At 34.3% G+C, this 16,839-nt stretch overlaps 1 protein-coding gene across 1 annotated transcript in view; it reads right to left on the bottom strand.

The window, feature by feature from the left end:
- LOC110649263 (DNA-directed RNA polymerase I subunit 1) overlaps window positions 1-16,839 on the bottom strand; it is a 28,493-nt gene extending 11,654 nt beyond the window's left edge. The window contains exons 1-15 of the mRNA XM_021803771.2: window positions 16,661-16,839; window positions 15,431-15,600; window positions 14,563-14,722; window positions 14,131-14,448; window positions 12,524-12,748; window positions 12,193-12,366; window positions 11,577-11,736; window positions 7,477-7,667; window positions 5,845-6,108; window positions 3,852-3,940; window positions 3,550-3,697; window positions 3,249-3,467; window positions 2,695-3,072; window positions 2,446-2,593; window positions 565-773 (exon numbers count right to left, since the gene is read on the bottom strand). Of these exons, the coding sequence (XP_021659463.2) occupies window positions 565-773; window positions 2,446-2,593; window positions 2,695-3,072; window positions 3,249-3,467; window positions 3,550-3,697; window positions 3,852-3,940; window positions 5,845-6,108; window positions 7,477-7,667; window positions 11,577-11,736; window positions 12,193-12,366; window positions 12,524-12,748; window positions 14,131-14,448; window positions 14,563-14,722; window positions 15,431-15,600; window positions 16,661-16,675 (2,868 nt within the window). The 5' untranslated portion in view covers window positions 16,676-16,839. The remainder of the gene's footprint in view (window positions 1-564; window positions 774-2,445; window positions 2,594-2,694; window positions 3,073-3,248; window positions 3,468-3,549; window positions 3,698-3,851; window positions 3,941-5,844; window positions 6,109-7,476; window positions 7,668-11,576; window positions 11,737-12,192; window positions 12,367-12,523; window positions 12,749-14,130; window positions 14,449-14,562; window positions 14,723-15,430; window positions 15,601-16,660) is intronic.

Raw genomic sequence — 16,839 nt, forward strand, 5'->3', positions numbered from 1 at the left:
TTGTCGCATCATCTTCCCTACTTTCACTTGCAGAACTCAAAAAAAGTAAAGATTTAAAAGCAAATTATGATTACTTAATATCCTGAAAGATTGGGCAGAATACATAACAATATAACATAGAATTCATAGGACCTTAGACCTGGAATAGGGTTTAAATTTATATCAAAGCTGAGCATGAAACTTGGGCCTTTTGTGGCAACAAGCAATAAGGCAGTCAGTCATTAGCTGTTTAATGGAGGGTATGATAATGCGTTTTCAAAATACTTCTTAAAGTGTTAGGTTGATGATCAGAAGTTGAATTAAGATAGAACTTCAAAATATTATAAGGCAGCAAACGTTACGAATAGCTTTTAAAGAGAATGAAAGAAAAACACAACATGAGGGATCACAAGGTAATTTCAACTATGAAAACAAATTCAATATCACTAAGCCAAACTCAAAAACTTATCGAACTAATTCAAATTAATATTTAAAGTGCTTAGATCCAAGCCTATACCCAATACTATAGAATCAAGGATTTAAAAGTAAGATTCACCAGGCATTACCAGAATGCCAAAATTTTACCTTGCTACCTTTAGCACCAGATGTAGTCATTAGAGAGATACAATTCTTTCCAGATGGTTTTAGTAAGCCATCAGACAACAACTTATTGATGATCCCCGAGCTTGTTTTAGTATTAAGTTCATTACTCATCTGCCTATCCAAATATGACAAGGCAGAATCTCCATCGCAGCGTATAGTTTTTTCAATATTCAATTGCAATTCCAATGGATCTGCAAAAAAATAAATAAATAAATAAATAAAAATAAAAATGCAACCATTGAAAGGAAAAGACGAGTAAATTATCCTTCCAATGTCAATGCTTAACAACAGATGACATCAATTATTGCACAAGTGTTTCAAGGGACAGATTACATAGGTTGATGGGACCTGAATGTAAATATGGTATTCTGCTATTCCAGTGTTATGCTCATGAATAGAGTTATAAAGCGCATAGATTACATAGCCAAATATTAGCAAGCGAAAAATCCTCAGGTTAGAATTTCATGTAGGCATGTGTCCACCCAAAAACTTCATATCCGGTTTCTCTTCTCTTCTAGGCATACACTTGGAATTGCAAGTCTAGTTTCACGATTAATAAAAGTGAAACAGCATATCATATTTCCCAAATCCCAATTGTGTGATTTCCACTTGCGTTGAAAAAATATAATAAGTGAAAATCTTCAGTTAGCTTTGATAGGTGGAGATTTGAAATGAAAGGATTTAGATTTTAAATGAGGTTCACAGTGCATGTAGATTCATTACAGAGAATAGAATCATCATTCATGCAAGATGATGGGAACTTGTTCAATAATGAATTTGAAATATCTACCAGGAGTAGTAATTTCAAACACAGCCCTAAGAGGCTAAGATTTGGTTGGTCCATTTTGCTCTTTTTGTCCTTTATAAGTCCAAATCTTCACTAATAAAATTTCAAATAAAAACTCAAAAACTCAAATAATAGGATTTCAAATTTCATATCCAAACAGAGAGTCCTATGTACCTACAGACATCAATAAAAGGAATGCACAAGTTCCCTCAGCCAATTCTGTTTGTCAAGGCTATAGGAATATTCAATACCCAAAAAAAAAAATCAATAAAAAATATAAGAAAAATATGATGTTAATGAAAAACCTTAGCCCTAAACCCATCAAATTATTATGAAACCTGAAGCAGTTATATGGCAGGCAGACTGACTTAACCAGAATAAGAGAATATGCTGACCAACAGTAAACTAATTTCAAGAAGTATCACATTGCTTAGATGCAACAATATCATTACTAGTAAACATGTCAGAAAACAGTTCAAGAAAAACTCAATCCAAAGTTGAGAACAGATGTAAATATCTAGAAACATTGATGGTAAAAACTAGCATCTTTCAAGTTATTCATTTCTATTATATTTTTATACATAATAAACCAGAAGAATACAAGTGATGTAGAGCACAGAGGAACAAGGAACAAATCCTTAGGAAAAAGAGAACTAATTCTCAATTGTATTATTTTCAATTAATAATCATAGTATCATATTGAAAAACTGATGATAATATAAGATTTAGCCCTATTTATAGAGTTTACAACCTAATCAATTTAGGAATATAAATCCCAGTTTTTTCTAATTAGGAATACTAAATAAGATAAACTTCCTAAATAAAAACATTAATATAATTCCTAAACAATAAGAATTCTTTAAATTTCCTAATTCTATAATAATTAAAATTCCTAAATAAAATTATCTTCCCATATTGCATTAATAAGTATCTTTGACAAATTTGAAATCCACATTCTCACCTAATACTACTTACCTTACCATTTTTTCTCATTTATCAAGTAAACTTAAATATGAACTTGTTGATAAATGTTTTCTAGCTAGGCATAAGGAAGAAGAGGGGAGAGAAAGTCACACCCATCTTAATGTTTTCATCCTTGATTCCAATGAAATTACGATGAACTGATTCCCCACTCTTTTCACAGCTTTCAAGTTGCTTCTTCCTTTCATCATCTTGAGTTTTCATTATCAAAAGATCATCCACTCCACACGTGAAACCATGAATCTGATAATTACATGAAATAGTTAAAACATGATAGTGCAGGGCAACAAACTTGACACAAACAAACAAGAAAATCACAAAATATTAATCTAATGCTTCTTTACCTGCAAATAAGCAGTGAATAGACGACTTAATACAGAGAGTAAAATGCCTGCAGTGTTTGAGCCAAAAAGTTCATGAACTGTGTGCACCAAACCATATTCACCAAACTGAGCCTTGTCAATCACACCTCGAACCAGTTCGTTCCTGTAAACGAACAACTTCTCTTCATCAGGCTCATTTTTCTCAGGAGTGCCTTCAACAGATTTCTGGTCCTTATCTTCAACAGACTTCTTTTCCTTATCTTCACCCGACTTCTTTTTCTCACAGGGCTTATATTCATTGGCTCTACTCTTAAAAAAATTAGATGGAATTTTGGCATCTTTTTCGACTGTAAATGGTGGATGACCCCTTGTAATATGATTTAACACAGCAGTGATGACCTAAAAAAACCATGAAACATTTCACAAACAAATCACAATTAAATGACCACATAATTGACAGAAACATGAATTGTCCAAAGTCCTTGAACAACATATTCTTCAAAATATTTTAACTTCCAAACCATTAAGAAGACAAGAATATTAAAGAATTTATTTGAAATTTTCATATTGCTAACCTGTTTTCCTGTCCAAAGAGGCTCTGGTTTCCATATTGCTGGCAGAACGGTGTCAATCTCACCTTCAGATTGTGACCACAAAACTTTATGCCCAGGTCTACCATGGAAAGAACTTGGCACAGAAGTGGACACCCCAGAACTATAAAGTAATTGATTAAACTCATCTTGGCTTAAAAAAGTGTCCTTCTTTGTAAGAAGTACAGCACTAATAATATGGTCCTGAAAAATTAAAATAAAAATTATCAAGCGAAACAGGGTAAATGGTCATAGACATGGACCATTATGAGAGAAATGTTGAAACCTGAATCAAGGCTCTAAGTGGTTCACCATTGGAAGGCCTGACATATTGGTTATTTGCATTGACAATGTTATAAGCTTCAGCACGAGAAACTTCGTCTTGTGGAAAATGAACATTCATTTCATCACCATCAAAATCAGCATTGTATGTGCTGGTATTAGAACAATTACTAAAATTATAAAAGGAAGCAAATCTTAAATTTTCACAATGAAACAAAAAATACAGGCACATACACACACGTGTTTAAGTGAGTACAGTACAGCACCATGCTTTTATGAAAACAAACACATATACATAAATGATACCTGCAATTTGCATAGTGCATACGAAGTGTTTTCTCCCCCTTCAACACACGAACAACATGTGCCATTATACTGGGCTTATGAAGTGTAGGCTGCAATTTATAAATTTAAATCAGAACAAAGCATTCACATGGAAACAAGCTATTTTCCTTTTCTTTGATATATATATATATATATATATATATATATAGCAACCAATGCCACATTTCCTTTATTTACAATTAACAAATTATTGTTTTTCCAGACCAAATGTAAACCTTAATATTGAAAGAAACCTAGCTTTTAAAATGCAGATACCCACAAGAAGAAGCTTGAATTAGCAACACAAATGATTAAGGACCCTTTTTTACCCATATGAATACCTGTATGAAAATGCCCAAAAACTATTAAATTGGGGCTATAAATACCACTCACAGTCACAGTGTTGCAATATCAAGGGATGACAGTCAAACCAAAACTTAGCAACTGTCACTATTATGAACTGTTTTGTTTCTATAAGTACCACAATCACATATATTCATATTTTTACACAAACTTAATTGCAACACATTAATATTTCCAGCACATTTACTGAAAAGAAAAATGTACATTTACACATAAATGGTTAACAACCCTTTATAACAAGACATTGGTGCAAAAGGTGATATTCATAATTTGTACATCTAGCTGCCCAAGATAAACTAAGCAAGGCCTTCCAGAAAATTACAACAGCTGCTAAAAGAGAACTTAAACAAGGGATTGAGTGAATGAGAGAGGGAGAGAGCGAGAGAGGGGGAGAGAAAGAAAGAGTAAAAGCAGAACAAGTATATATCTAGAGATTTCATTTTAACACAGATAGCCCATGCCAGGTATGCACCTCCTCTTTTTCAACCTAATATGCACGCCTCACCCCTATCTCTCTCACTTATTCTCAGATACACACCCTTCCTATTCCTCTCACGAATGTGCCTCCCCTCTCTCTATCAAATGATCTTCTCAAAACTCTCTTTCTTTTTTCCTTATTCTGTCTTCTTTCCACTGTGCTGTAATGGCCATTACTCTTCATGAGTATCAACAAACATAAGCTATAACATGCAGTATAGACCCATTCACTCATGATTCATGACTCCCCATGCTGAAAAACTCATATCATTATTGCCCCCCTTAAAGTTCATCACATGTTTCGTCATGCTGAAACGTGCCATACCTCAAGTGTTGGCCAATATTTAAGACCGTGCATCCAATTTCCAAATCATCCTATCTAAACCCATAGACAATTAAAAGAATTGAGGATTCCAAGTTTCAAACAAGATCTGTTCTCTCATTTGTTAAATTCGAGAAAAACAAAACGCCTTGCTAATAATGTAGAAACTGGTAACATGAGCATTACAAAGATTTAAAATACACTGAAGACAAAGAAAGGCTACATAAAAGAAGCGTTCAGATCTAATAACATTATTCCCAACCCTCACAATTTATTTAGAAAGATAAGTGTCAAAAGATTGCATTACAATTAAATTTATCAAAAACTAAGTCAAGAAGACTAAAGAAAAGATCATCCAGGCATCTAAGCCATATAAGATTCTCCAAAGCTGTTCTCACGTCCTTTACTTACAAGTAATAACATCTAATCCAAATTCCTCTCAAATCTGACTTTTTTTAATCATGTGCAAACATTTTTTATCCTTTAAATGAAAAATCAATGAAAGAAGAGTAGCATCAAATATAACCCAAGTTCCAACACTAATACAGCAGAGAATGCCTCAGCTCACTTAAACCCCTTTTTTTATTCATTTGGCTCTAACTGGGTCTGGGGCTTGAACTCTATACCTCACAGTCTTGGAAGCAACTTCAGTACCACTAAGTTAAAGCTCACTGGTTCACTCATATCCTATAGTTCCAATAATGCATTGTAAGTGTACCTAAAACATAATTTCCATTTGAAAGCAGAGGAAAGTATTGCAAAGGTCATCACACACATCACAAATGAATATAATCTATTCAGATGGTTATATACCTGTCGATTGACAAGAACAACATCTCCATCTTGCAAATGGCGATATACAATCTTGCCTTCATATTCACAATCAGAATTCTTCCCAGGTTGTGCAACAGCTCCTCTTGAGGAAGGCAATTTCCGTGAAATGGAAATCCGAGCTTTTCTGGTAGGTGGTAGTTTGTTAATAGACAACTTATCTATGTAGTGTGTAGCTCCAGGGTGACTTTCAGATCCATTGATCACAGCATTCCTCAACTTGGCAACATTCCAGGGAGTCACTCTCTGCCAGGATAATAACATTAAAAGCAGCAAAGAAGTAGAAGAGTTCGAAATCATGGCAAGCACTTGTTAAAGTTTGCACTCCACCTAAAGGCACAAAAAGATATACTGTCCAGATGTATTATCTGTAGGCACATTCATCAATTAAACTAAGTATGCAACAAAATACAAGAGCCAAAAAATCTATTTCAATAATGCTTCAACACATAATCATCATCTTATTTCAGGAAAGAAAACAAAAATCTCTATGAAGGGATTAAAGATAAAAGAAGCGTGTCCATGCTATGAAATATGATCGAGTGTAAACCCACCCAAATCTGAACTACAACCAGAACACTCCACAAAACAAAAAATATGTACACACCAGTAAGTTGACATATTACATTAACATCATCTGATGAAATTTCAGAGAGGTATGTAATTCAGTCCCTGCACCTCTTATATTGGAGAGGAAGACCAAAAGATCATGATCGTAAAGGCAATCCTAAAAATTGGCAAACCTACATGATTTTTATGGATGTCCTCCAAAGCAGTACTTTTAGTAGGTTTTCTTTAGTAAATCTTGATTTTATAGCACAGTTTACACCAGGGATCTTTTACCATTCCTTGTCAGATTATAATTTAACTGTATTGCTAATTAAAGGATTGCTAATTAAAGGATCTATGTTCAATTCTTGGAAAAGCCCCTAGATTCTAATTTCTCTGCTTGGCTGCAATCATTTGATAGAGAGAGTGAAACCCATACCAATTAATCACCCCAAGGAAAGACTCCTATAGAGCCCCAGTGACACACCAAAATTCAAATAAAAAAAATCATCAAATTAGCTATTTGGTCTTGTTCTCCAGTAATGTTGACAAAATCACAGTAGCTTGAACAAAGACACTATTAACTTTGCTTTAAAATTTAACTGAAAATGATCACTCATTCCTCTAAAAAAAACAGCCAAAACTGCAAGTTATCGAATATGATAAAAGGTTTAGGCAAAGAATCAAGTATTGCCACCAGTAGAGAAAGTGCACCCCTGGGAGGCTTTCAGCATTATTTGTTATGCAAAATGAATCTAAAAATAAAAATAAAAATAAAAATAAAAACATCCAATTGTTTGTCTAATGAGGGAGCAAGAACCAAAAAAGGATATTAAATGCAACTTTATGCGGGATATTTTGTTAGTAAAACATTTGAAGATATGACTTTACGTACACACATAATTATCCTGCAAAGTCTAGATAAATTACATAAGATTTAATGCAGATAATAAATAAATAGAAGGCTCGTAAACAAAAGCCACTATAACCAACTTAACCAACCTAACAAAAGGTATGCAAATAAGAACTATAACAAATAAAAATTGATACACAACTAGTCCTTACCTCAGGATAAGTTAACTTTACCGCAAAGCATGGAGGGATTCCAATTTCATTAACACCTAAATAGGGATCTGGGGAGATAACAGACCGACATGCATAATTAACCCTTTTTCCCATCATTTTTTGGCGAAAAAGGCCCTCCTTCTTCTCAAGCAACTGACATATTCCAGAAGCCACATCCCTTTGACCAGGACCTACAATCAAGAACGGACAGAAGACTACTTAATTGTGCTTCACCAATGTCATTCCGATTACTTTTGAAACAAGTGGTACAAAGCAATAGCATATAGACACAGAAAACAGGTATATAGCAGTAGAAGCAAATAAAGTACAACAATGTCAAACAAAACTTTCTCACTCTTTCTTGACCAACAACCAGGATTATATTTTAAAAGATAACAAAAAGTAGAGTATTATGCATCATGATATAACAAAACGTATGCAGAAAAGCATAAGCAATCAGCTAGTGTAATTTCCCAACCATCAACTATTAATTTTAATATCCTAGAAAATGGGCCATCAACCAGCATATTTGCATGCATCCAAATATAGTTATACTTAAAATTGATCAAAAAAGCATAAATATAATAAAAATAGAATTTATTTTTTCCTAACAAATACAAATATGATCGGAGAAAGGAGACGAATAAGCAAATACAGAAACAGAAATTTTCAAACAACAAAGACAGATCTTACACATCAAAGTGAAAGCCAAAACATTGCAAGTATTGATTTGGTTCTAAAATGGATAAACAAAACATTTAACTTTCAACAACATATCCAAAGTAGTCTAGAAATGGGGAGGGAAAACAAAACCGTTTCCATTCAGCAGGTTTACACAACACCACCCCATTATTGCCACTTGACAACAGCATATCCTTTTGGAAAAATGGAAAGTAACACATTACTGGAAAACTGATGAATATTCAAAATATCATTTAAAATACTAAGAACTCGTAAACATAGTTATTAAGGGCTTAACAAAGCACCAAGGGGTACTAGAGCCTAGGTTCAAGGAACAAATTAATTCTATTTAAGTAAATTGAAAAAATTTAACAATTTCCATAGCATAAATATCAAGTAAACAAATTAATCAATAAGAAAGAAAAAAAATTAACCACCAAGAAATATTGCACATACATTCAATTAAAAAATTAAAATTTTTCAAAAAAATTTAAAACAGCTAGAAATTCCAAAAAAAAATGGAGCAGAATGCAGCAGCAGCCAACCGTAGGAGTCGAGAGAAACAAAGATCCAAACAAGACAGCGAGAATAGATATTTAAGGTGTGTGAACCCTGAAAACGGAATGATCAGCAGCATGTGACCTCAGGAATGGTATTCCAACAAGATTGCAGCGATAGAGATGAAAATTCTGACAAATCGATATCATATTTTGATAGATCAGGACATTTCAAGTCTAGCATGGTGGTCTTTAGGTCTGAGAAGGCTCACAGGAGGTGAAGTTTTTTAGGTGTGCCTTTTTTGGGCCTTGCACCTCTGCCAGTAGAAGCACACCCCAGTGATATCACCCGCCTTTGAGGTTCAGAGGCACAGACCCTTGGGCCTGGTGCGCCTCGCACCTGAGGCATGCCTACTATGCTCACTAACGTAAAGATAGGCAACTCAATGACCAAGAAGAGCTGGAGATTATTAAACCATGGCAACCGATGAGAATCAATAATGAGGAGTCTCTACCTTGGGTGGCAGTTTGCATAAATTTCCTCAATGAGAAGACAAGAACTGAAGGTTTTCAATATTTCAGGGTGTTTGCATGAGGGAATTTATGGCTTTTATAATGAAATTGAAGCTCATGTTTTTCGGATTGTTCCTTATGCAGCCTTCCATTTCATGACATATGAGCAGTATAGCGGTTGGATCTTGAATAATTGTCCTGCCTTAGGTTCAGGACTGGCTATAGATAAATTAGTTGGTTCAGTGGCAAAAAGAACAACAGTTTTGTGCACATATCCCTTAGATATGGTTCGCATTAGACTTGCTTATCGGGTTTTGAGCACAAGCAGAAGTTTCAAATGTGGCATGAAAAGCATATGTTCTCAACCCGCGTATGGTGACCTAACCTAAAAGATGTGTTTACGAGTGTCTACGAGGGAGAGGATGATCATTCTCAAACAGGCCTCTTCAACACTAAAGATTTTGAATCAGCAAGTGAATTAAGGACGCAAGCTGACATGAATTTCACTTATGGGATTCCATGCCAAAGTTATGAGCAACCAAAGCAATGAGGGAATAAAGAGGCTGCTGATATTGCTCTTTTGTTGCAGCAGAATGAGGCACTTCGAGTTGACTGTACAGATGTGAAGAAGAGTTGGGCTGCTGATGGAAAAGGAAAAGATGTTGGGTTGAAACAGATTGATCTTCTTGAAGAGAAAGGGGTGAATGTGCTAGACAGACCATGGCCTGTGTTATGGAAAGTCAATCACTATGTTATGGAAAGTCAATCACTATACTATTTCTCTGTATATTCTGTATTCTGTATTCCTATTTAGGATTTCTTATTTAGGATTTCTTCCTAATTAGTAGAACACAATTATAGGAATCAATTGTATATATATATATATACCCATGTACAGATTAATTGAAAAAAATAAGAATTATCTCTTTCTACAGCCTGAATTACTTCTTTTGTTTCTACAATACAGCCTTGAGGACAAGGCTATTTTTGAGGGGCTAGTGTTGATAGGGATATGGATGCAAGAGCAAGGAAGTATGGAGAAGCTTCTTCTAGAATGTTACAGCTGGAAATGGGTGACCTGGAATGTGATTTGTTGGAGGGAATTGAAGAGGAAGTCACACGGAAAAGGGGCCAGCTGGAATGATTCAGAGTCAAAAATTATTGTCCTAGGAGTGATTTCTACAATTGATGGGGGACAGAAGATTATTGTTATTTGGCAGATGTGAGCAAATTGTTCCTGGGGGTTGCTTGTCAACCATTTCCTTCTTTGTTTCTTTGTTCTTATATTAAGTAGTGTTTCCTGAGATTGTAATTGTCAAATCTGAAATTTTCTCTTGCTATTAATACAAATTATAAAATCTCCATTGCAATTTTCTGTTGAAATCCTATTCCCCTTTTCCTAACTCTATCATAAACTGTAACTAAAGGATCATTCTCATACTTCAAAAACTATTGTAGGTCCTTATTTTAAATATTTGTTATTCAATCTGAACCAGCCAGCCAATCCAATCAATTTGAGTTGAGATTTACCAAATCGAATTAAATTCAATATTTTATCGAAATCTACATGTAGATGATCCGACAAATCTACACATTAAGCATCTAACAAAGGACGCCATGTGATATCAGTGGCGAAGGATAAAGAAATCCACAATGCAGTGGAGACTCAGTCCTAAAACTGCCCATGTAGTTCAACTATATACACTCCATCTCTGAGAACAATGTAATATTAAAACTCAGGCTCTTTATTTCCAAAAATGAGTTAAAAAAAATGATCCCAAAAAACATAGTTTTCATCTAGAACGATGACATAATTTTTTTAATTTTATAAAATTTAAGCACCAAAGTGCTGAAACTTAAAGAGGACAGAGTGTTAAAGTAGGATAAAATTCATAGGGTAAATTTTCCCAAACTAAAATTAAATCTTTTATGCTCATTTGTGTCACTCATGACCTAATCCCAAAAATTTTTGGGACATTTCAAGTTTGGATCAGAAAAAGAACACCGAGTCCTATTCTGTTGCACAGGTTAGGGCCAGGTTTAAAGGTTGAAAATTGCTACCTTCAAGTATGAACATATGATAGTATGTTCCCTCCAAGTCTCAAAAACAAAATAAACAGTTAATAAGAAATTCATCCAAACAAAACAAGACGGAACAGGTTAACAGAATCAAATTAGCCAGCAAGCATTAGATAAACATCACCCAAAAATCTTAATCAACCTATGGCCTATATCTATGATTTTGTAAATTTCACAAGTCTGCAATGTCTTCCAATGAAGAATATTATATTCATAATAATCTTTTTCCCTGTTTCACAAGTCTAATATTTATTACAAAGTGACTCAAATAAAATATATGAAAAATAACAAACTAAAAACATATCAACGGAGTACAAGAGTTATAATTACCCTTGGCAGTTTTGCTATCGAACAACATGTTTATGGATTGCTGAAGGTCCATCCATCGCCTAACTATTTTCGAATGTTCTTTGTTAATATGAGCATCTCCCAAAGATATATTGGATTCCAGCACCTTGCTTAACAACACAGTCTGAGGATGCTCCATCACCTGCAAGAAGAATCAATAAGCAAAATGAAAAAAGATGTCGCTCATTTAAGCATTCTAAGTATTCTTGAAACCCTCCCATCTCACCCTAACACCACCCTCCTCGGGCATACGATAGAAGCATGCAAGTTAACATCAGGATTCAAGATCAAAACATAACTATGCAAGTTTATCAGACAAGAACATGAATATGTAGTCTTACCAACCTCCAGTCCCAACTTTTGATTAGGGATGAAAATTGAAATAGTAAATATGTACAGAAAAAAAAATTTAAAATCCCAACCAAACAGCATTTAGAAAGCGAGCAGAGCTTCTCTTTGTTCATTTAAATTTGTAAAAATATCCAACATTAATCATTTGAAAACTTCCAAAATAACCACCATGACATTGAAACAAAAGGAAATCCAACAGCCAAACCATTAAGTGCTGCTCTCTGAGTCAAAAATTTCTATTACTTACAGAATCACCTCCCTTTGTTGGCGGCCGGAATTTGATGGGAGGTACTAAAATGGTCTCTAAAAAGAAAATAGAAGGCCCTGCTTTTTTCTTTTCACATCCTTGCTGCTGAAGATCAGTTATGAACGAGCAAAGACGAGCCTCATTTTCCCATAAAAGCTCTAATACGTCTTTAACCTGCAATAAGAAGTAAGTTTAGAATGCAGTTTCCAATCAGAAAATTTAAAGCAAATTTCTCATCAGAATGTGTTTTTACCACACAGGAAAACCCATGTGAAATACATCAGCCAAACACATTAAACAAGCACACTTCCAATACTGGAATGAGGCATACCTCTGATGGTAAAAGCTGCCTGGAAAAAACACTTTTCTGCTTAGTGAACTCAAGTGACACTTGCCCACCTTTTTTCTTATGCCTCTTTCTACCAGTATCTTGGTTTTCTGGAGGTCCAGCTGTATCCTCTACATCCGTCATCCCTTCGCTTTCACCAGATAATGGCCCTCCTAGCTTGCTGGCTCTAATCACATTTGCTCTAATACTGGCATCTGACATACCACTCTACAGCAACGAAACAGAGGGGAAAAGTTAGCACAGCCAAAAAAATACAAATATGGTATTACAGCACAAGTTAAGAGCAACAAAGCTTCAACAACTAAGTAATCCATAAGAAAACATAATAAGAGAATTTTCAAATCCAACAAAGCTGTCTGTATTCAGGCAAGCAATCCAAGATAACATGAGATTCAGGAAATGATCATAAGTTCAGAAATTTGTTTTCACAGGAAAATAATCTAGGGAAAGACAGAACAAATGCCTACCATAGCAACCATAGCAAGAATATCATTCACTCATTGCTCTGATTACAACAACGAAACAAAGCACAAGCATGACAATTTGATGTGTTTAAGTTTATACACAATAACATTTTTAAATTTCATTAGTTTAAGCAGGAGATATGGAAATACAACACCAACAACAAAAAGACAACAAAGGAACTTCTTCAACTGAACTTGAAACATCAAACGTTATCGAAAATATATATAAGCAAGATGATATCAGCTGAAAGTATGTTATCCAGCTAGGAACATATCTAATAGCAGTCTCAGATGGAAGTCTCAAATGAAAGAAATGCTATCAAGGTAATGTAAATATGCAGAGGGCAAAACTCCCATGACAGGGGGTTTCAGTGCCACCATCCAACTAAACAAATTTTCAGCAAAAATATTGCAAGAACTGTATACAATATGAAGTCAACAACTTTAGAAGTGAAACAATTTTGACTATTACAGTCACATTCCAAACATCTGTTGAAGATTTGTAGTGAATAAACTTATAAGGAAAATATAGAATTACAATATATCATTATTTTGCTTAGTTCATTTTTCTTCATTTTTTTTATTCCTAAAAGTATGAACCTACCACAAAATTTATAAGGAAAAATACAAATGTCCCTAATAATTAAATTCAATGTAAGACCCCAGCTTCAAATGAAGCAAGTTATAACCTCTGATCCCAAAAGCACATCAATATCCAGTGTCCACCAATTTTCAATCATAGGGCTTAGCAGAAATCACAAGTGCACTGCATGTAAACCAACTTGAGCAGCCAAAAACCTTTCCACGAGCTGTGATACCAAATAACAAGATATCTCTTATTTGATTCAGATCACATTTCATTTTTTAGCTTCTATCTGCAAAATTTTCATCACTAATCTGATCCAATCATATTCTTTCTATATTGAATATGCCTTCCAAAGACGATTTATAGCATTTCCATTGATAAACAGGAACATGCCCAAGCATTTGTGCCACAGCCTATGATATTATCTAAGAAAGCACATATTCATGTTCAAATTATCAAATCTATTAAAAAAATAAAAGTAAAATTATATTACGATAAAATAAAAACAAAAAGAGACAGGATTTATGCCAACAATATACCGTGTGGAACCATCCAAAAGTAGGTTTGGTAATATTAGGATTTGCCCTCTCACAGTTCTTACACTTCTTAAATTTTGCCTTCAGAAAATTATTCAAAACAGACATTGCTTCAGAAAGTTGAAGGGACGTCCATCCTTGCTGCTTCATATGCTCAACATTGTGATACAGTGCTCCAGAATGAATTGTAGAACAAGATTCATGGCTACCATCACTGTCCTCTGGATACAAGGCTTCACTCGGCGAGACTGAATCTAATCTCTTAGCCCCAACAATATCACCTTTTACGATGAGTTCCAGTTGTTTTACACATTTCTCAACCTTAAATTGATGTCAAATTTTGAAAAGAAACAAAATCAGAGAAGAAAGAAGCCCAAAGAAGTTGAAGCCATCAACCCTTACTATGTTGAAAATAAACCAGTAAAGCAACGTTACCTGGCCCCTCTGTACTCTAAAATGATAGCAAAAGAAACAGGTTCTTTGCAGAAGTTTATGAAGAAAACTGAAGAGCAGTGGGTTGTAAACTGGAGAAATAAGATCAATGTGGCCACAATGGCCAGGGCAATTGGTTGACCTCTGGCCACATGCCTTACAACTGCAATAAAATGAAGAACGAACTACATCAACTGTATGTCAACAGAAATGACGATGAAATTGCTAATGTGGCCAATTAATATCAACTATCAGACATAAATGAATACAAGTAGTATACTTAAAAAAGCAGAATTAAGCAACCAAAAAGAAGGGGGGAAAAGTTATAAATGAAAGGGGCATATCCTAGAAGAACCTAGTGTTGAGAAAGGTTCATGAATTTAGATTTTAAAACTACTCAGAATTTTTTTTAATAAAAAATGGCCAAAAGCAATTATCTTTTAGCAATACTTTGAGAGCTTGATCCATGAACTACCAACCCACTTATACAATGCAAACTTGAAAAAAAATATCCATCAGGTTCTTTCAGCTCAAATAAATAACAAGAAAAATTGGGATTAGGACAGTGGCAGAGCTGTGGCCAAGGAAGGTTTCACCCATCACTGGGCCTGAAACTTGATATGCAGAATTGTCCACCACAGAAACATTTTATAATCAATAAAATCAAAGGAACATGCTTCATTGAAACATCAAGTAACCAGTATTTAGTATAACTAGCACTGAATAACAAATCTAAACCACCAATTTTAAGCAGATATCAAACATTGGAATCACTTGAGAACATTAAATCAGAAATTATAGTTTGCAAAACACATGGATTCATAGTACTTATGTGCACATTTTGACATGTATCAATATAGAAAAAGTATACATTGTCCTCTCACTTAATGGCCCCAGAGCTGGATCATATAGCCCACCAGGAACAGGCCTCTCCACAAGATCAAGCAATCTGGGGTTCGTGATCTTTACAAAACTATGCTTTCGAACCTCTTCGTCTGTTAAGAAACTGAAAGTTATTGAGTCAATGGACTCAGTTGCACCCTGCAGCGAAACATCAATCAGAAATTATGAACAATAAATAGTCCAATTAATAGGTAAGAAAAATTAGAAAGTTCTCATTTCTATGCAACAAAAAAATCCCAGTTCAATCCGCCACATACCAATTGCACAAAATCATAGAAAGCTATCTTGATCATTCTTGAGACATTATCTCAGTAACCAAATAGATCCCATCAATTTGAAATTAAGAATTCCCATTAAACATTTGTTATTTTTCAAAACTACAATTTTCACAGGAAACTACAAACATAAAAATAAAAAACAATAAAAAAAAGCTGCGCTTAGTCAAACACGAAACAGCAAAAACATGAAAATCCCAATATTTGGCATGTGTTTGGTGTCACTATTAATTTTCTGTTTTTTGTTTTATGAAAACTAAAAACTGTTTCCCATTTTTATAGTTTGTTTTTTAAAAACCATTTTCATTCTTATTTTTTAACCATTATTATATATATAGTTATTTGTTATTTTAATTACAGTTGATTAGATAGAGATTAAATGCATTCAAATCTCATTAAGCCCATCTTAGTGCTCAAAATTGGAGACTTTACTACTGCTTCAATCCCAAATGCACTTGACCAATATTGAAAGTATAGAAGAAAAGGCAAAAAAAAAAAACTCCATCGTCATCGGTGATAAGGAAATAATACAGAATATAATGAATCATCATTGTCTCTCACCATTTTTCTATCAATTCTTTTGTTGAAAGAAAGAAACAAGCAGAATTACATCAAGCAAAATCTGGGCCCTGAATTTTTTATTGCCAGGAACGATAAACAGGAAACCAGAATTTGTAGCTTTTATCCTATCGTTTTTTAAAAACTAAAACACTTACGAACAATTGACGGGAAAAACCCAAAACAGATTTAACCGAACACATTACGTATTCTTCTCAAAAATAAAACAAAAAACCACAAACCACACCGTCTCCTGACACTTAGATCCTTTCCTCAATTTTTTGTCTAAGCTATTAACATCAACATATCATAAACATAAGATAAATGCACACACAGATAAAAAGCACAAAGAAGGTGGGTATGACCTCTGTGGTCGCCATATAAGTGTTGCTGAGGCTGGAAGTAAAGCAGCAAAACAGGCTCCTGACAATTATGGGACTGTTGCACAGAGAAAAGATAGCGGCTATGTAGAGAAGAGGTCGTCTTGGGCAGGAGTGCTATCGGAGAGAGGTCTACTTTAGTTCTTTAGTGTTAGGGCCTTGCG

The sequence above is a fragment of the Hevea brasiliensis genome, chromosome 3 (genome assembly GCF_030052815.1).
Source record: "Hevea brasiliensis isolate MT/VB/25A 57/8 chromosome 3, ASM3005281v1, whole genome shotgun sequence".
In the NCBI taxonomy this organism is placed as follows: Eukaryota; Viridiplantae; Streptophyta; class Magnoliopsida; order Malpighiales; family Euphorbiaceae; genus Hevea; species Hevea brasiliensis.